Below are 22,062 nucleotides of genomic sequence, written 5' to 3'. Positions count from 1 at the left end.
GACCACCCTTGACTCCCAAGAATGTCCTTACCTGAGTTGCATTTACTTACCATGCACCCAAGATAATAGAAACAGGGCAAGGTAAACTACAGGTAGTCCTTGACTTACAATCACAATTGAGACCAACCTTTCCTGTTGTTAAGTGAGACATTTGTTAAGTGAGTTTTGTCAACTTTACAACCTTTCTTGCCTCTGTTGTTAAGTAGATCACTGTAGTTGGTAAGTTAACAACCCTGTTGTTAAGTGAAACTGGCTTCCCCATTGACTTGGCTTGTCCGAAGGTCACAAAAGAGGATCACATGACCTTGGGACCCAGCAACGGTCATAAATATGAACCAGTTTCCAAGCATCTGAATTTTGATTACGTGATCATGGGGAAGCTGCATAGGTCGTAATTCTGAAAGATAGTCATAAATCTGCTGTAATTTTGAACGGTCACTAAGCAAACTATTTAAGATGAGGACTTTCACCTGTATTACCATAATGTGTACAAATGGTATCCCTTCCCATATTTTAAGGGAGAATGCAGAAGTTACTTTGACTCACCACCACCCCTGAAGATCAAAATGACAAAATGCTTTCAAATATTGCTAGGTAGTGCAATGGAAATGAAATGGAACCTTCTACTGGCATCTTATGTAGCTTCCTTTGGCAAGAATATCCTTATGGACAAAAACCACAGGGGCAACTTAAATATAAGCAGGCAAAGCCATAGCAGGTCTGGTTGCACCCTCTCTACTGTCTTTCGCTTACAGCCCTCAAAATATACAACTTAATGCTGAAGTTTAAAGTATCTTGAAACAAAGAGCAAGAAAAAAATCTCATTGGTTAAGACAGGTGATCAAACATAGAAGGTGGGTGTTCCTTACAAATTTTTAAGTAAGAGGAAACACGCAGCAGGAAAGACTTTAGATATATAGTTGCATGTGCACTTACACACAAACACAAAATAGTGTAGTCCTAAAAAGAACGGCACCTTACTGATAAATATAAGAGTCATATAATACAAAATATACAATGCAAACTGTCCACAAAATAGCAACTTAAAGGCTCCCAAAATGCAACATCTGTACATAATGCATCCCATGGTCCATTGGCCATGTTGACTAGGCTGCCTGGAGCTGTAGTTAAATAATAACTGGTGTACCACTTCTATCATTTTTTTTTCTCAGTAAAGTATTTTCTATTCCATCTCTTAGAGATGCAATAATTCTGACAAGAATACAAATTTCTGAAGACAGTCTTTCAGTTAAAACTCACCCATTCTATTCAATTGAACTTTTGTAGGTTACTTTTTAAACAATATCTTCAAAATGTATTTCATTAATCCTCATTAATGATGGGCAAAGAAGTGATGTCTTTAAACACCCAACAGTCTTTTTCATCAAATCTCAGAGATATGTTTTGGCATGTTTATCAATGTCATCTGCATCCATATTTCTTTACCTTTTTTTATTCTATTTTTATTTGATTTCAAAAAGCAAAGACTAAACAGCCCCAGTAATCACTGGTTTTGAACATAGAAAGAGTTGAAACAATCAACCCTTATGTATGTTGGCCCTGGGAGATTATCCCAAGGAACCATGACCTTTAACTGTCCCTCTGCTAACGTGAATCTTTGTTGGCTTCTCTATTAGCAGGAAAGTTATGCAACAATTTTTGTCAAAGGCAGCACAGGACCAGCAATTTTGTGGAGAAAATTCTAGCTGTGCTGAGAATTTAAGATTGGAGAGATCTAACTATTTCAAAACTTCTCCAGGTAGGATTTTAATTTGAATCATATATCTATTTTTTGACTTCTTGGTTGAGACATCAGGCTAAAATCTAAAAAAATGGAGTTCTTGTCTCAGGCATGAAAGCTAGTTGGGTGACTCTAGGCCAGCCACTTTATCTCAGGCCAACTGATCTCACAGGGTTTCTGTTGTGGAGGAAGGAGGAATGTCATGTATGTTCTCTGCCTTCAGTTATTTATAAAAATAATGAAGGTGGGATAAAAGTAAATAAAATAAAATAAATTGTATGAAAAATTAGCAGGCTTCTTTATATCCCCAAATTCTGATCTTGAACTTAGAGAGGTTTTTTACAACTTTGAGGAGCAGTTACGTAGCCATATGTCTAGATATTGCAGTTTGATGTAACCATTGGAATATTGAATTCTACTACATTATACTCATTATCTTTTATAATACTTTATTAATAAAAATATTGACAAACAAACAGACTATACTCATTACAGGCAACTCTTAGAATGGCATATTTTCTCAAAATCCAAAAATTCTACAAAATTCAGTTCAGTACACCATAAAGGTTTAAGGCCCAACCGTGAATCCTTTTAATTTATATCTGACAGTGCCCCCTTTTCAATTTATATATCTGTGCCTGATTGGAATAAAAGCTCTCCTGTCATCATATTCATGCTTCATTAAATAAACTTGCTGCTTTAATGCTGGAAGGAACTGAAATCTAAACCTATCATTAGTATTTGTAAGTAGGAGAAATAAATCAAGATGTCAAGGCTCCCATTTCAATTCTACTTTGACTAGAATGCATTCAAGACTCTCATTTGGCATAGTGCTGATTTTGGTTTAATAATGCACTACTTATAGCTACTGTTATGTCCCTGGAACTTACCAAAGTCCCCACCCAGGTCGTTCCTGCGGTTTGCCCCTCTTCTGGCTCTCGACAGCCGGCTAACCGGCTGGTCCCCGTCCTTTCTTGAGCCTGCTCCAGGCAGCGTTCGTCCTTTATTGCTCCAATAACTTTCCCCCTGCAGCTACTAAATACATAAAGCTTGCAAATAGGATCAAATGCATATTTTCTTTAATTCTACAAAAACATTTCCCAATCATAACTATTTTTTTTTCAGCTTTGAAAACAAACGTATAACATAATGGGGGTATACAACCAGGTCTGTATTCCCATATGAAACTCAAAATTGTAATTTGTGAAAGTCTGCCTATCTTGTGTTATTAGCACAGCTATGGGGAATCTACACAGCTAATGTTGGTTCGCTAGTGTTTTTTAACTAGTGTTGGTTAACTAGTGTTATCTCAAGTATTGATAATGGCTAGGGAAAAATCTACATTGATTTTAGTAGAGTAGTCCATTTACAAATAACTCCTAGAAGAGATTTATTTATTATCTGTTATTGAAACAATTAACACAATCTGTTATAAAATGCTCATTTATAAGGATGCAAATTAGTTCCTCCATTTTTTTTTACTATTCTTGTGGGACTGTTGTGAAGCATAAAAGCTATCCTAAAATTAATATTAGGGTGTACAAGCCTTTGGTTTCTAAAGGAAGGAAGGAGGGAGGAAAGGGAAGTGGTTATGGATACTCTTACATCTATAATTTCACAATGCTTTCAGCTGGAGACAATAGGCCTGACAATTGTTAGATCTAGACTAAACAAACTAAAGTAATTTATTTCAGAACTTGAATTTCAAAACTTTTTGAAAGCTTTCCTTGGGAGTTGCTTTTGCTGATCAGTAATAGAGCACATTATGCTACTATTTTTACCTGAAAGGAGAAAAAAACCCCCACTATTCTTAATTTAAAATTAAAGAGTTACTTTGGATAGTGAAATGGGTGACAATGTGCTGATTAAGATTAAGAAATAAAAATAAAATTAAAAATAAAATGATTCCACCATTTTAATTGAGGGAAAAAAAGCTTATTTCTCTTCAAATAGTAGCTTGTACCAATGATTGACTTACTTCTGAACTCAGTTCAAATGGCTAATATTGTCCTTTAATTTATTTAAATCTTATGTAGCAATTTATCAAAGATTGACTTTGCTTTGAACATTTCTTTAACAACACACCAAAAGGACCTACTTGTAACATTAGTTATGCTAGTAGTTATGATAAAAAGTTTTTTTTGAAACTAGGGACACATCCTTCTGAATTCAAAGCTCCTCTTTGCTTTGAATTGGCCTCCAAGAAACAAAAAACCCATCAGGTTTAAAAAGATTTCCCTATTTTTATTGTTTGGATTGAAGCTTTGTGCTACGTATTTGGCCAGTGTCACATATTGATTCTAAATTCAGAATATTAACTCAGAATACCTTGAGAACATTTCAATCAACTTTTTTTTTCTGCAGCATATTGGAGCTTCTTAGTTATTGTACCATGTCTCAGGCAAATCTCAAAGTGGCCACATTTTAGCATTATGGACAGTTTTACATATTGGCATACATATGTCAGCTGTTGTCACTTAACTCCTGTAGTGAGAAAGCTATCTGAGACAGAAACTAAAAGTTTAACATTAAATATACACTTATATTTCTAAAATGTCACTCCTACACAAGGTAGGGAACATGGTATGTGGATCTGGCTTCTAAAAGATGCATGAACTTGTTATTGACAACACCACAAGGACATCACTGGGGGAAAAAAGCTAGTTTCCTCTGGAATTATGATTTGTCATTACATATTGTATATATTCTGAAAGAAAGGCATTTTTTTCTGGCATCCTTGGAGTATGCTTGCAAATCTGCAGTTTTTACTGAATCAGTTTCAGAGTAATATACAAAGCAGTGTTCAGTAATCTCCTTAATTAATGTTCAGAATCAATGTAAATATTACATTACCTTTGAATCTGCCCAGTTCTTCTTTTTTCTTATAAAAGTTTGTGTTTTTGTAAATAAATGCATTTTCCACTACCATGCTGCATCCATTTGCATTTGATTGCATTGATTTGACACTTTTATTTAGAAATAAATTTAATTTCTTTGAATCCATTTCAAAATATTTTGCTTTCGTATATTTGGATCCATTATTTCTAGCAATCAAATTTATTAAATAGGGGTATGTCTACAAAAAAAAAATACAAATCCTAACTGCAGCAGGATACAGAAATGTATGGGGAAATGCATATACAGATATAGATATAAATGTAGAGTATTAGTAAATATGTACAGAACATAAACATCAGGACAAGAGTTACAGAAAATAAATGAAAAAAACATCCTTCAATGCTTGACTCAACATACCTTATATAACATCAAAATAGAGATTAACATCAAAGTCACTCTCAATTTGCCGATGAACCTCACTGTATGTGGTAACTACACCAAAAAAACTTCACTATTCTTTGTTCTCGATAACCCATGAGTTCAAGAATGTCAGGAAATATTCTTTTAACATAACACATTTTCATCCATAGGGAAAATAAATTGCAAAGATAGAATTTGTGCTGTATTCATAAGGCAATATACATAGCATTCATTCTTTCCATTTTTAAAAAATAACTAACGTATGAGTTACTTGCTAAGTATCCAAATTTTGATCATGTGACCATAGGGATGCTACAATGGTCGTAAGTGTGAAAATGATCATACATCACTTTTTTCAGTGCTGTTGTAACTTTGAATGGTCACTAAATGAACTGTTGCAAGTCAAAGACTACCTCTATTTCAAATGGGCTAACTTACAGAAGACATAATTTTGGCAAAGTTGTGGCTGCTTCAGTGCTGCCAGGCTGCCTCCTCCCCCTAGTCAGGCATGGTCATGTGATTGTCATTTCCAATGCTCCCTACCAACTTCCCAAGAGGAAAGTCAGTGAGAAAAATTTGGTATTATGAGGTACAGCAAATATTCAACCCTTCAACAAAGAAATAAGAGTAGTTATGGATTGTTTCCAGGATCCCCAGAATCCTAACTCTCATTATATTATGATATTAATTTTATTTCCAGAAGTTCCAGTCTATAGATCCACTGAAGGTAGAATTTTGCTGTAAAAAATCTTTTTACATGACAGTTTATAGTTAGGAAACTGGATTTCTTGGGAAGCAAGAAATCTCTGGGTGGCTGGTGAATCAATGAAGCACACTTGTTGCTTTCTTCTACATCTGAGATGGTCATAGCTGGAGAGCCATACCTTTCCCATGATACACTGAGAAAGTCCCCCCCCCCCAGCTCTGAGTAATAACTTCAGAGAGCCACTAACTTGCAACACTCAACCATTCAAACCCAGGTACATAGATAGAGGTATAAAGTAAGCCTCTCGGGGTAGGAGGAAGGCTCTCTGGTGCACCTCTTCCTAATACCATCAGTTGGATGAATTCAATGACACCATTTTTCTTTAAAAAAGAAAAGAAAAAAGCAGCTCACATGATGTAAGCTCACCTCTAAAGCGAGCCCAATAGACCACCAATCAAAATCAGGATGAGTCTCCATCCTTAATTCTCAGGTAAAGTTTTTAGTCACACAGGAAACTAACAAAATAGCTTCTTCGACAGTTTAGAGAGCTGAGGAAACAAAGCCTAATTGCAATTTGATGAAGCAGGTGCATTTATGTGCAGTCGCATTCGATCGATCATTAAGAGTCTCCAGCTAGGAGAGGATGGATAGAAGTGAGTTGGCATGATGATGGAGCAAGTTTTCATGGTTAAATAGAGTCTGGAAAACATCGAAGCATTAACATTTATTTAACATGAATCAGCAAAAGAAAAATAAACTACCTTCAAGCATTTATGCATTACCCATCATTACAAGTAAGTAAAAATTAAAGGTCATTAAGTCCATGCGATCTTTACAAAAAACAACAGGAATCTCAGACAAATGATGAATAGGATATATCTATATGGTTTCATAAATTAAATAAGAATTATGTGACTCAGAATGAAAAAAAGAGCTTTTTTCGGGGATGAGCAATATTCCCTTTCTGTATAACAATTTACCATTATTCTGAGGCAGAAAAAAAACCTTAGTTAGCTCTAAAATATTTAAAAAGGAAAGCAGCTTATTTATTAAAAATAATATTACAATTATTATTTAGATTATTTATATAGCTGCCTTTTCAAAATGCCTTGGAGTAATAATTAAAAAATACTCCACCATCCACACAAAGACCCAGTTTGGTCTAATGGTTAAAGCTCCAGGTTAGAAAGAGAGAGGCCATGAGTTCAAGTCCTGCTTTTGCTACGAAAGCCACCTGGTGACTTTGGTCCAGCCACTCTCTCTTTCTCTGCCCAAGACACCTCACAGGAATTTATGAAGAAAATAGGAAGGAATGTTAGATACGTCTGCCACCTTCAGTAATTTGTATAAATAATAAAGGTGGGATAAAAATAAATAAAAAAATCCTCCTCAGGACAAGAAACAAAAGGTAATAGAAAGTACAGAACATACCCCTCTCATTTGAATATAAGATATGATTTGTCTTTTTTCATGTTTTTCATTCCATGTGAACTGCAAAAATATTACCAAGATACCAAACAGCTGTCTATCCCTGGACTAAGTAACACATATCACAACACATATCAGTGACTTCCACATTTTTAAGAAGGCCCTGCTTCTACCTTAAAGCATGAAACTCCTGAAGTCAATTTTGTAAAGATGAAACAACTTCCAGCCATAAGTAAGAGGAGCAAACAGTAAATTCTGTCTGCCAGTAAGTAAAAGGCGTCTCCACCATGATCCATATTAGCTTGATTGTATATATGATCCTGGGCAGTATTAAATATCTTCATATATAGAGAAAAAGATGTGAGGACTAAAGTCCTAATCAACAGTCTGCTGCCATATGAATGTATCCACCAGTTGAGTTTTTCTGAGACTCTGCTTTACAGGTGCGTCCATGAGCTACACAGGACAAGAAATCAGTGCCATCTGATTTCCTCTATACCTTTCCATGTGCACATAAATTGACATTTTGGGAAATTTGATGATGTGGTTTACAGTTCCAAAACAACTCATGAAATGTAGCATTGGTTAAACATATGGCACAAATAATACATTACATAATAAAAATGTTTTTGCAGGTGTACAGGACAGAAAACTGTATGTAAAAATAGGTTTTAGAAGAATACACAAAGTTTCATGTAGCGTTTGCTGAATTTGTAAATCAATGTGGAAACAAAATATCATTATATGGTTAGGAAAATAAAAAAAACTGCACAAAAACAAAACTGAGAGATTTGCCCTAAAATACAATTTTATTTTACTTACTTAAAGGTATTAATGTAGTATTGACTTTTTCCTTCGTTTTGCTTTCAATCAAGAGTATTTTTTTTCAAACCTTTCAGAGATAATAACATTTTGCTGTTGTTTTTTAAAAATATATGGCTTCCTTTAAAACCATATACCCCTTTTAAGACCAACTGGATTTTGATGTTTGAGAGCAACTTTGTCAGGTGGTGAAATGTGGGATGGAAATAATTCAAATAATTAAGATTTGGGGTTATTCAACACATGTTCCTTATTGAATTGAAACTATTAGTATGATGTACAATTTCTCACATTTACTAGACATATCATTTGAGTCTCTCTCTCTCTCTCTCATCTATCTATCTATCTATCTATCTATCTATCTATCTATCTATCTATCTATCTATCTATCTATTTATCTCTATTTCCAAATGTTCCCAAAGGGGTTTATGCTACACCCAAATCAGGATACCTGCCATCCCATGCTACTGCTGAATGGATTAAGTTTCAGTTCAATTCTGCTGTAAAAAGAACCATTCTCAGCTGGAAATGCAGAATTTTGTACAGTTTTCAGAAGGAAGGAGAAGTTTTGCTTCAGTCTTCCTGAACATCACTGCCCACCAGATCCTCTAAAGGAAAGGTTGCCTTGACAGCTTTGCAAATCCCACTTCATGTAACAGGCAAAGCAGCAAAGGTGAAATTTTTAAGATGCTGTCAGTTTCCTCCTTCTCTTAGGGAAGGGGCGGGCAATGCAAAAGAACAGGCTGCTTGTTTTTTTTTTCCTATTTTTTTTAACAGAATAACGTTAAAAGAATTTTTATTTTCAGCAGATGAGATTTGTGATTTGATTTTCATCTCTTAAACTGCTTCAATTAGCAAGGTGTTTTTTTTTTAAAGAAACAATTTCTCAAAGACTATGGAATGAAAGTTGCAGCAGCAAGAAAGTGTCCATTATTGAGCTTTAATATTATTTTCTTTCAATTGCAAAACTGTCCATCCAACAGCACTATCAGCAAGAAAAATTAAAAACCTGATGCTGCCTTAGGAAACTCTTCAAAATAATTGTCATTATGTCCAAATATCTATCTGTTTTTCAGAAAACATTCCATCATAGAGATTAGATTATGCAGAGATGAAAAGCTTACTGGAATGTAGGAAATGTTTTATCTGCCTCTTAGCTGAGATCAGGAGGAGATATCTTGAAGATACTGCAACTACCAGAGGTTTGCTATGCAAAAACCCAGGAATGTGTGTTTTGTACCTGCATATAAGTAGCCCATTGACATTCATTCCTTGTTTGGATGATGCAGAACCTTTTAAACTTTCAGCACCTGTTTAAGATACACTGCTCAAAAAAATAAAGGGAACACAAAAATAAGACATCCTAGATCTGAATGAATGAAATATTCTTATTCATTACATAGTTGAATGTGCTGACAACAAAATCACACAAAAATTATCAATGGAAATCAAATTTAGCAACCCATGGAGGTCTGGGTTTGGAGTTACACTCAAAATTAAAGTGGAAAAAAACACTACAGGCTGATCCAACTTTGATGTAATATCCTTAAAACAAGTCAAAATGAGACTCAGTAGTGTGCGTGGCCTCCATGTGCCTGTATGACCTCCCTACAATGCCTGGGCATGCTCCTGATGAGGTGGTGGATGGTCTCCTGAGGGATCTCCTACCATACCTGGACTAAAGCATCCCCCAACTCCTGGACAGTCTGGTGCAACGTGGCATTGGTGGATGGAGTAAGACATGATGTCCCAGATGTGCTCAATTGGATTCAGGTCTGGGGAACGGGTGGCCCAGTCCATAGCTTCAATGCCTTTGTCTTGCAGGGAACTGCTGACACACTCCAGCCACATGAGATCTAGCATTGTCTTGCATTAGGAGGAACCCAGGGCCAACCGCACCAGCATATGGTTAGGCTACCTCTGGCGAGCACATAGAGGGCTGTGCGGCCCCCTAAAGAAATGCCACCCCACACCATTACTGACCCACTGCTAAACTGGTCATGCTGGAGGATGTTGCAGGCATCAGAACGTTTTCCACGGCATCTCCAGACCCTGTCACGTCTGTCACATGTGCTCAGTGTGAACCTGCTTTCAACTGTTAAGAGCACAGGGCGCCAGTGGCGAATTTGCCAATCTTGGTGTTCTCAGGCAAATGCCAAGCGTCCTGCACGGTGTTGGGCTGTAAGCACAACCCCCACCTGTGGACATCGGGCCTTCATACCATCCTCAGGGAGTCTGTTTCTGACCAACTGAGCAGCCACATGCACATTTGTGGCCCACTGGAGGTCATTTTGCAGGGCTCTGGCAGGGCTCCTCCTGTCCCTCCTTGCACAAAGGTGGAGGTAGAGGTCCTGATGCTGGGTTGTTGCCCTCCTACAGCCTCCTTGATGTCTCCTGATGTACTGGCCTGTCTCCTGGTAGTGCCTCCATGTTCAGGACACCACGCTGACAGACAGCAAACCTTCTTGCCACAGCTTGCATTGATGTGCCATCCTGGATGAGATGCACTACCTGAGCCACTTGTGTAGGTTGTAGACTCTGTCTCATGCTACCACTAGAATGAAAGCACCACCAGCATTCAAAAGTGACCAAACTATCAGCCAGAATGCATAGGAACTGAGAAGTGGTCTGTGGTCACTACCTGTAGAACCACTCCTTTATTGGGGATGTCTTGCTAATTGCCTATGCTTTCCACCTGTTGTCTATTCCATTTGCACAACAGCATGTGAAATTGATTGTCAATCAGTGTTGTTACCTAAGTGGACAGTTTGATTTCACAGAAGTGTGATTGACTTGGAGTTACATTGTGTTGTTTAAGTGTTCCCTTTATTTTTTTGAGCAGTGTATATCTTTTGACCTATGCTTTTGACTGAATCATGTTCTTATACACAATATAATTTTTTTCACACAAGCACACCACTATCTTTGTACTTTTACCTTAACCATTTTCATACAAAAAAAAAAAAATATTGCATCCTTAATCATTTTTCTGAAAATTTAAGTTTTAGGATAGCCAATCCTATTTTAAACTCAAAGGTTTTTTTGAAAAAAAGGAATGAAATTTTATTCTCCTGTAAATTTCACAAAACTTCTCTCCCTCCACCTGAAAACGTATATACAAGCATTGACAAAATTACTATTTGTCTGAAAAGTAAATATCTTAGCTTTCCTTTATGAATTCATAGACTAAGTTAGAAAACATAGTTAGAAAAAATATTTTCTCAAACATGTATTTAAAAAAGAAGTATGTTATTTTTTAAGCTTCCATTGAAGTAGATAATCTTGAACTCACCTCAGTACATGAGTTGATCCATTGATAGTAGTGGTAGAACAAGGTACTGTTTGTTCCAAGATGGAAGGTCTTCGATATCGTTCATCACCACAACACAAGATGATAAGGAAGGCACGTCTGAAAGACTTGTTCAAGAATGCATAAAGGAAGGGATTCAGTCCTGAATTGATGTATCCCAGCCACAAGAAAGCGGTCCATATCTGTTCAGGAACTGCATAATGTATGAAAGGATCTATTATGTTTGTGATAAAGAAAGGTGCCCAGCACAAGCAGAAACATCCCATGATGATACAGAGGGTCTTTGCAGCTTTAGTCTCCGTCTTCATACGGTGTGTGCTATGCTGATCTGGGTGTTGGGGTCGCCCATCTGTTGGTGCCCCTGCACGCTGTAAGATTCGTATCTGATGAGCATGCTCCCTTGCTGTAATGTATATTCGATAGTAAGCTAGAACCATTAGCAGAAATGGAATGTAGAAGGCTACGACTGAGCAGGTGATGGCATACGGCTTGTTCACCATGAATATGCAGTAAGTTGAGTTGGATGCATTGTTGAACTGCCTTTTCTCTACCTGAGGAGGTAAACAAAACAAAAAACAGAAACAGTACAGAAATATTAGAGGCTTACTGAAATATCCCAGAAAATAAAATGTTCTTTCTTAGCTTCATTTACCCATTATATACAAATGATGTTAGCATCACAGATCTTTCTTCACCAACCTCTAATACAATTTTTTGTCTCACAATTAGCCCATTTTTTCTTTCATAATTATAATTTGTCTTATTCATATTTGTCCTATTTTTCCACTGTTGTTAACTCTCTTGCATGTTTTTTCTATTTTCAACAACTTTTGAACTACTTCAGAAAGAAAATATAGTACTGAAATATCAAAACGGTGAACAAATGAAGTGCAATTAATAATAACAATTCATTAAAATTTTATGGTGCCAGATTTTGAGCAACTCTGGGTGGTTATTTTTTGAGTTTGTAAAAATCTATTCCATTGTCCAGCATATATCAGTTTTGATAAGAGGAAGAGATGGGAAGAGAAAGAAAATTGAACATTACTAAGTTTTAAAGGAAAACATTGTATTTTATTGCAATGAATGCCACTGATTGATAATGTAACATCCAGATCTGGAAACCGACTGATAATGTAACATCCAGAACAAAATACCTAGAGGGTAGCATGCTGGAAAAGACTACTTTATACATTGCATAGGTGATAATCATGAAAGTAGAATTGATATCAAATATTAGTATTATTTCATTCAGCTTCTGTATTCTGGAAGAGAATGTTAAGAATTGTGATTTCAATACATTTGGAGAGGCTGAGTGGGGAAACTGGTACAGAAGTTTTCTCCATCTGCTCATGGTTTCTTGAAACATGTAGGGTGGTTTTAAAAAAATCTCAAAAACTATAGAATTTGCATGGTTACTATGAATTCTATGAATTAAACAAAAATTGTCTCAGACCCATATTTCATGAAAAGAGTTAATATCGCCTCTCGTGTTGTTGACAGCAGATTTTGTCATGGATTAGAATCCTTCATCTAGAGAATAATAATGATGAGAGTTTGAATACTGTCAATGTCAGGCAATAACTACAGAAAAACAAACTTTCAAAAAGGAAGTAAATGGAAAATAGGGAAGGGATAATGAAGCAAATGTTTTATTTGAACAATGGATCTCTGAAATGTTCTGGGAAGCAGTCTAATTCTGTACATGTAGTCAATCATTCTGTATGCCTAATAGAGGAGAAGGGATATCCAGAATATATGTAAGAATTAATTCAATGTATGCTGTGTGACTTAGCACAGCACTGTTCACTTAACTGTTGTTTTCTTTTAAGTCTAATAGTAAAAATGGTTGTCTTTCATTCTGCTATAATATTTCTGAGACAAATTGAGAAAATAAATTATTAAGAGCAATTTTGTTTTCCTATCATAATCTTCTAGGAGTATGTGGCTGTAAAACCAGAAATCTCAAATATGGAAGATTCCAGAAAGACGATTTCATTAATATTATGGAGAGAGGTAGACTTGATAACTGCCTCAAATATCTACCTTTTGTCCTCATTTTTGATGGTTAGTTCTACTTATCTGTAGCTGTTTATAATCATGAAGAGTGACATTGCTATGCAAGCTTCTTCTCAAAAATTTTGTTACAATAACAGGGATTTTATTTCTATAAATGATGAAAGAGGAAAAAAAACCCTGCAGAATAAAATATATTCCATCTTTTTGAGTTCCCGAAAAAATATGTGTATTTCTTCTAGCTCTCTTTGCATAATCTTATATTTTTCTTTTCACTTGTAAAAAATCTAGGTTTTATAATGAGTTCTGGTACCTCTGAAAACCCCACATACATTTTTCCCCAAATCCTTGAAATTCATCACATCTCAGAGAGGCTTTCCAATGCAAACATTGCCAAAGACTGTTTTTAGAGGCTCCTGGAACTGTGTAGTTACAGAACTAAAGAAACAGAACACACAGCTCAAGGAGAACTGTTCAAAACTTTATGGTTTTTGGTGATTCCTTCCTCACAGAAAAACTGTTGGGCTACATGGGACAAAAGATAAGTAGAACCACAAATCCTTCCTCCAGGGTCAGTATCTCTAAATGATCAGAGCAGATTGGCAGACACTATCTAAAGATTTTGGCTGCCTGGGAATCCTTGAATCAGACCATTAGGTTTTACTTTTATCCTGTTTGTTGCTACATTGTAATGTATTATTAAATGTAAAATAGTTTATTACATATTTTTAAAAGGAAGATAAATACTTATACAGCTAATATGAAGTAAGAAAGAAATTAAAGAGAAAGCTAAAAGTAAAAGAAAGTAATAGAACAATATCAAAGAAACAAAAAGTATACAAAGAAATAGCTTCTGGTCTTTTTTACAGCAGTTAAAAGCAGTTAAAAGTACAATTATAAATGTACCTCTTATTTTATCATTCAATCATAACTTTCTTCTTTCTATATTCTGTACTCTCTATCAATATTCTGTTTTATGCAAAAGATCCATATGGGAGCAATAAACATATTGTATTTTCTTTTATCAAAGAAGTCAATTTAGCTATCTCAGAAAGTTCCATCATCTTCACTAACCATTCCTCCATAGTAGGTAGCACCAAATCTTTCCATCTTTATGCATACAATAATGTTACTGCAGTTATCATATACAAAAACAAAGATCCAGGACTTTTTTTTTTCCCCAAAGGGCATACTATCAATAAAGAAAGGTAGATAAGGGGGAAAATTGCCTATCCTTAAACTGAAAGGACTGTTCTTTAAGGACAGGGGTGTCAAACTCAAGGCCCACAGACTGGATCCGACCCCTTGGGTGCTTAGATCTGGCCCATGGGGCCGCCTTGGAAACAGCAAAAGACCGGCCCATGGTGCATCTGCCAGCAAAAGTGGAGCTCAGGAGGGCTGCATGCAACTCCATTTTCATTGGCAGAGGATTGCAAGAGGCCACTGCAGCCAAAAACAGAGCTCAGGAGCCCATTTTTGCTGGCAGAGCAGTTGGGCCACCACAGATGCCTCCCAACATGAGTGACTTTGAGCTGACCACACCCACCATGCCCCCCCACCCTCCAAGGTCAAGCACAACCCTGATGCGGTCTTCAATGAAATTGAGTTTGACACCCCTGTTTAAGGAAACTCTCTTGCAGAAAACATACTCAGATCTACCTCTATTCAAATAGACATCTATCTTATATAACCAAGATCTCCTCCATTAGAATTAAGTACAAAATGGATACAACATGAACATATGAGCCATGGTGACACAGTGGTTAGAATGCAGTATTGCAGGCTACTTCTGCTGTCTGCTTGCCCTGCTGCCTACAATTTGGCAGATCGAATCTCATCAGGCTCAAGGTTGACTCAGCCTTCCATCCTTCTTAGCTGGGTAAAATGAGGATACAGATTGTTGGGGGCAATATGCTGTAAACCAGTGGTTCTTAACCTGGGCGAGATTGCCCCCCTGAGGGCAATTTCATTTTTCAGGGGGTCGATGGAACAAAAAGGGATGACATGGGGGTGAAGGAATGGAAGGGGGCAATATGAAGGTGATGGAGCGAGAAGTTTTGGGGATACTTTTGAGACTTTTTTCATACCGTGAACCACTGTATATCTGTCGTACAAAACCATCAAATCGCTCGCTATTAGTGGATTGAACTGTGTTTTAAAATGTTCCTCCAGCTAGCTTCAGTACAGAACACCGTACATATGTGAATACGCATCGCTCATCATCATGCGTGTTGCGCAGCAGCCTCTATCACTCTACCCATTAAATTTGTCACTCTGATTTTTATTGCTTTCCTTCTGTAAAAATTTTCTTTGTGTCTTTTTAACCCTTTTTACAGTGTGCATGAATATATATATTTCTTGAATCTTAATTTAGTTTCAGAGTTTTCGTCTTGAAATTCTTAGTTCCTGCATTGTGGTTTGTTCTTATGCCCTTTTTATATTTCTTTTTGCGTCTTAAAATTCACTTGTAATTAAATCATTAAATGTTACTGTATTTTTCAGGCATTTCATTTTCTTGCAATTGAATTTTGTTTTCAGTGGTCATTGCATTTAAGTGTCTTGAATAAATAAGATAATAATGAAATACATGTATCACGAAGTTTGGGAGTAAAGTGATGGGTGGCATCCAAATTTTTCACACAGTTGAGATATGAGAAAATGACTGGAAATAAATTATTTGCATCGATATGTCCTGATGACAATTTTAAAGAAAACAAAAATGTGTTTGTATAAATTGAAGAATTATTTCCCTGTGTTGTGTTTGAGAGGTTATGTTGGGGGAGGGGGGGCGATGATAACTTCCTCAATGGCTCAAGGGAGCGATTCTTTCAAAAAGGTTAAGAAGTAAACTGCTTAGAGAGGGCTATAAAAGCACTGTGAAGTGGTATATAAGTTTAAGTGCTATTGCTAAGCGCTATTGTTATATTCACTTCGGGAAATCCAGGCTTTCCTACTGTTACATCTAAATCTTGGAGGGATGCTTGAGAAATAAGTTATTTTACAGTTTATTATTTTATGGTGCTTTTGACTCAGAATTATAGGATACTACTCTATAACTTTTGTGACCAGAAATAATATCAGGGTTTATAACAACAGATTTAAAGGTAGTAAACTGTCTCTGAGGTCTTGAATTTTCCAATCTTGTTTTAATTTTTTTAGTGTTAATCAAAGATTTCAAAATTAATAAACACAGAGTACTGGTATGAACTAAATGTAATTTAACTTTACAGACATTTTCATTTCTTGGATTCAGGAAGCAAACTTTCCATTGTCATTTAAATCATTTTTGAAGGCTCTCCCTTCCCTCCAGAGATTAGTTTAGCTCAGAGGTTAGTTAGCTCAAATCTTAGTAGGAAATACTTTAACTAAACTAATATCTATAGAACTATAGATCAGTGTTAACATTATTTGTCTTGTTTCAAAAATACTTTTTATTGTTCTTTTTTGCAATTTTCTTCTTAAAGGTAACATTGAGAACCTAGAGTAGTTTTTTATAAGTGATATTTTGTGGAATCCAAGAATTACACAAGAAGTCACTACAAGAAAACATCACAGAAAAATGAAGTTTGCTTAGTGCACATAGTTCACACAAGTCTAATACACACAGTGATGAGAATTTTTACACACCATGACTTAGCTGCCAGCCTCCTGCTTTACACTGTGGTAGAGAGACTTGTGTAGGTTCAAAGCGAATTGTACTATGAAATTATAATATTGATTGCCATTTTTATAGGACCCAAAAATTATTTCAAGGGTTTCTCCAAGGGAAAAAAAAGATTGAATGTGAAAGGCCTAGAATGGGAAATATATAGCAATAGCACTTAGACTTATATACTGTTTCATAGTGCTTTACAACCCTCTCTAAGGGGTTTACAAAGTCATCATTTTGCCCCCAACAATCTGGGTCCACATTTTACCGACCTCAGAAGGATGGAAGGCTGAGTCAAACTTGAGCCAGTCAGAATCGAGGGAATCAAACTCCTGGCAATGTGAGCAGAGTTAGCCTGCAATCCCTCTGGTCCTGTTGATTGACTTAGATTGGACCCTGCAACATTATCCTGGGACATGTATATTTGCCTTCATTATGAAAATCAATAACAATGGTATATAATCATTCAAACCTAAGCAGGGCTGTAAGCAAAATAAAAGTATTCTGATTTTGACCTGGAATAGGTTTTACATCAGGCAACTGAGATCTACTCACCAACTCCATGATGCCAATGCTATTCCAGCCTTGCATTATAGGAAGAAAAGAAATAAACATTGGGATTACCCAGCAGCCACTCAGCAATAGAGCAATGCGTAGTGGAGTCATCTTATTCCTGTAAACCAATGGCTGGCAGCAGATGGCATAGTACCTGGAAAGGCATGAAGAGAAAGCTAGCATAAATAAAGAGCAAAAACAAGATCAATATGGCTTACACTCGCAAAGGTGTTTTTTCAAATTTTTTTTTTCCTTGAAGATGTTTTGCTTCTCATCAAAGAAGCTTCTTCAATTCTGGCTAAAGAAGCTTCTTGGATGAGAAGAGAAACATCTTGAAGGAAATACAAAGTCTAGTGGCCTTTTTGAAAAAGCACCTTTGAGACAACCATTGTTTGTTTGTTTTATTCAGTTGTCAATTGCTTACAAGATAATAGGTATAAGTAAAAACATAGTTATGATTACATGGATACATATAAGAATATATATATATGAAACAATAGGAGAGGGATGGTAGGCACGTTGGTGCGCTTATGCACGCCCCCTACAGACCTCTTAGGATAGGGGTGAGCTCAATATTAGACAGTCTAAGGTTAAAGTTTTTGGGGTTTGGGGAAAAAACCACAGAGTCAGGTAGAGTATTCCAGACATTGACCACTCTGTTGCTGAAATTGTATTTCCTGCAATCAAGTTTGATGCGCTTATCCTTGAGTTTGTATCTATTGTGTGCTCTTGTGTTGTTATGGTTAAAGCTGAAGTATTCATTGACAGGTAGGACATTGCAATGTATGATTTTATATACTATACTTAGATTGGACTGAAGGTGCCGTAGTTCTAGGTTTTCTAGATCTAGAATTTCAACTCTGGTGGCATAAGGTATTCTGCAACGAGTAGAGGAGGGAAGAACTCTTCTTGTGAAATATTTCTGGACTTTCTCAACTGTGTTAATATCAGATACGTAATGTGGGTTCCAGACTGATGACCTGTATTCGAGTATTGGTCTAGCAAATGTTTTGTATACTCTAGTTATTAGTGTAATATTACCAGAGAAAAAGCTAAGATTAGGTTAACAACTCTTAACGCCTTTTTGGCTATGTAGTTACAGTGGGCTCTAGCACTTTGGTCATTTGAGATGAGTACTCCAAGATCCTTGACAGAGTTTGGATCATCAGCAAGGTCTTGACTATTCAGCCTGTATTTTATTTTCTGATTTTTTTGCCAATATGTAGGATAGAGCATTTATTTGTTGAGATTTGAAGTTGCCATTTGTTTGACCATTCTGATACATAGTCAAGGTCTTTTTGAAGAGTATCAGTATTATTTGTGGTGTTGAATAGCTTTACATCATCAGCAAGGAGAACGCAGTTGCTCTTGATATGATCACAGAGGTCATTTATGTAGAGTATGAAGAGAGTTGGTCCTAGAACACTGCCTTGGGGGACACCACTGTTGACAGGTACAGAATTTGATAGGACGCTCCCAATTTTGACCATTTGTTGTCTGTCTATCCAGTTATGCAGGGGTCCAGAGATACCGTAAGATTTTAGTTTGAGGAGTAGTTTGTTGTGTACCACTGAATCAAAGGCTTTACAGAAGTCTATGTAGATTGCATCTATTGCTTTGTCCTGATCGAGTTATGTAGTCCATATGTTTTTGCAGTGTAAGAGTTGCAGATTACATGATAGTTTTTTCCTAGAATCAAATTGTTTATTAAAGAGTAGGTTGTTTATCTCTAAGTGGAGGATAATGGATTGGTTAGTAATTGATTCCATGACTTTACAGGTGACGCAGCATAAAGAGATTGGTCTGTAATTTTCAACTAGGCTGGGGTCTCCCTTTTTGAAGATGGAGATGACCATGGCTTGTGACCATTGTTCTGGCAAAGAGCTGGATGTTTGAGACTCTCCACAGACACTGCTCACAGTCATATTGTACTTCCTTTAGAATGTTGCCCTATTTTATCCAAGGACATGAAAGGTCACATAGTCTTAAATTTAAAGCACACAAAACTTATAAAAGAGAAAATTTGCCACATGACTGAATCAAACGTGATTTCCCTTACTCTCTCCATTTCCTTTCATGTACAGCATAGCTTTTAATTTTGCTCTTCAATATGGTCACAGTGAGTTTACCAACAATAGAGAAATAAATGTCATTTTTATGCATTTCTGAATTTCCTTCCATATTTGACAGGGAAAAAAAATTTAAGTGGATGAAAGTTACTGTAGCATTTTCTATTCAGAACAAAATCTTCATGAACCTTTTCATTCTTCTCAAAAGCTCTCAAACTCAAATTGGTTTGTTATTGTTCTTTCAAAGAAGTACATTTACTTTAGTTTGGATGCTTTCAGAGAGAATCTGAAACAAACTATGAAAGGTTGTGTATGTCCAAGGCTGCAGGCTGGGACTTTTCAAGATTAGTAACAAGAGTATTGGCCTCTTAGTGAAACTCCTACCCAAAGAATGAAGAATTGGCTCTCCCTCTAGCTAAAGACATGATAAATCATTCTTCTGTTTTCTTTCAATGTTTAATTAGCAGTATCTGGCTTTTTAAACTGCTACTGATGGTTTTATATTCTTATTTTTCCCTGTGAAATGCTGTTCTGAACTGATGTGGCTTTATGCTGCTCTATTGATTCATACAAGCACAAGCAGCCTTGAAAGAATCTTTCTGCCCTGAAGTAAAACACAACAGGATCAAAATAAAGAAATTGGGAGAGATGGCAATCTGTGTCTGCCTTCTATTTATCTAAGCTCATTTTTATAGCCCTTAAGAGTTTTCCTTCTTCATTTTGTGGACTGTTATCCCTACCTTGTTTGTGTGTTGGTTTATCATTTAGCTAACAATAAGATATCTAAAATACCCTATACTATAAAAAACAAAATTTAATATTTGGGAGCTTATGGAGCTTGCCTTCCTTCCTTCCTTCCTCCCTTCCCTTCCCTTCCCTTCCCTTTCCAGTCTGAAAGGTTAGAGGACTAAATGCCCTTGGAAGTCTCAATAAGATCAAATTTGAGGAAAGAAAGAAAAATTCATATAATAGAAATGAATTTTAACTATTTCTGTTCTATAGATTTTTCTCTCTTTCAAGTCTGTGGACTCTACCTCTTCTTATTTTCATCATGCAAACAACATTGAGATATGCCAGAAATGTGACGCAGCATCTAACTCACCTCCAGAGTGTGGCAGACACTCTGTGGTAGCATTAAAAATGTAAATATTTGGTGAATAGGGAGGCAACTGTCATTATTTGAACCACAGGAAAGCATTATTGAGGAACATTCTAATGATTCTTGTCTCGGAAAGAGTTTTCCCCTCCTGCTGATGTTTATGCTAAATCAGCCGAAAGGTCTGCACAGGTGGTCATATACTGGCAAGAATGAAAAGTATTGCACCATTGTCAACATTAAGGATAGCTTAGCACTTAACTTATTGATAGAGCAAAGAGAAAGGCAGAAAAAAGTTGCTTTCCACACAGGGAGCCTACTCAAAGGTAAAGTCCTTACTGGAGATGAATGTTTAAAAGTGGTCTCTGCATATCATTAGAAGATATGATGAGATCATTAAAATTCCAAAAAAATGTGTTAATTTATTTAACATGTGTCAGGGCTTGAGGCCCACCATGAGGCCTGGAAATGCCTGCTGGCAGTTCCCTTGAGGCCCTCAGGGCTTTCGCCTGCTTGACCTTTCATGAGAGAGTGTGGGGAGAGGGGGAGAGGGGGAAAGGGAAGGAGGGGTGAGAGAGAGGGGTGAGAGAGAGGAAGAATGAATTACATACTACAAAGTAACACATGAGCTTCCAGCATCATTTCAACCAATGGTTCCCCAATGAACTTCATCAACTAGCAGCTTTCCAAGGAAATGGGATGTGTGCATGAAAGTATAGCATGGTTCTGGCATGTGGTAGAACCACAAGTTCTACCCGAGACTACCTAAATATATTTTATAATGGGTTACCTCCCAGTTAGAAAGGAAATAAACTGTTTAACCAATTATATATGGTGTGAAGACAATTCTTTCTTAAGATTACAGCATCTGGAAAGGTACATAGAAATTCTTCAGGATCATCCACAAATTCTTTGAAAAAGTATACAAGCATTTGGCCAAACTCATAGTACAGTCATTTAGGTAAGACTTCTTGTAGCCATTTCCAAAAGAAGCCACATATCATATCCTAATATTTCTCCCATTAGGTGTTAATTTTCCCCACTGCCAGTAAATATAAGAACATCTTAAATGAGATGAGTGGGAGGAGATTAGAAATACTCTTTTTGATATTTCCAGTCATTTTTATTAGGATTTTTCTATCTTTATGTAAAAATACGTGTTTGAAATACAAAAATAAAAAATGGTAATTTGAAGCCCATTAGCAATGTTTCCACATTATTAATGAAAGAATGGAGGAGATGAATTATAAAAAATGTACTAATATATGGAGAGATTATGTTATCACATCATGAACAGAAGTTGTAAAAATTCTGAAGATAGTTCCAAAAGCCATTCTGAATATGCAACAAATAGTAATTTTTTTGTTTTTCGACAAGATATGGAAGATAAGTGGATTTTATTACCATATCTG

At 36.3% G+C, this 22,062-nt stretch overlaps 1 protein-coding gene across 2 annotated transcripts in view; it reads right to left on the bottom strand.

Moving 5' to 3' along the window:
* Positions 1–22,062, bottom strand: part of HTR4 (5-hydroxytryptamine receptor 4) — a 117,889-nt gene that overhangs the window by 71,070 nt on the left and 24,757 nt on the right. For both annotated transcript variants that reach the window (XM_087924550.1, XM_087924552.1), the window contains exons 4-5: positions 17,486–17,639; positions 11,248–11,816 (exon numbers count right to left, since the gene is read on the bottom strand). In XM_087924550.1, coding sequence (XP_087780676.1) covers positions 11,248–11,816; positions 17,486–17,639 — 723 coding nt within the window. The remainder of the gene's footprint in view (positions 1–11,247; positions 11,817–17,485; positions 17,640–22,062) is intronic.

The sequence above is a fragment of the Pseudonaja textilis genome, chromosome 2 (assembly GCF_049901715.1).
Source record: "Pseudonaja textilis isolate UNSWEBS1 chromosome 2, rPseTex1.2, whole genome shotgun sequence".
Lineage (NCBI taxonomy): Eukaryota > Metazoa > Chordata > Lepidosauria > Squamata > Elapidae > Pseudonaja > Pseudonaja textilis.
The sequence above is the reverse complement of the archived record's forward strand: the minus strand, read 5'-3'. Positions and strand labels throughout refer to the sequence as shown.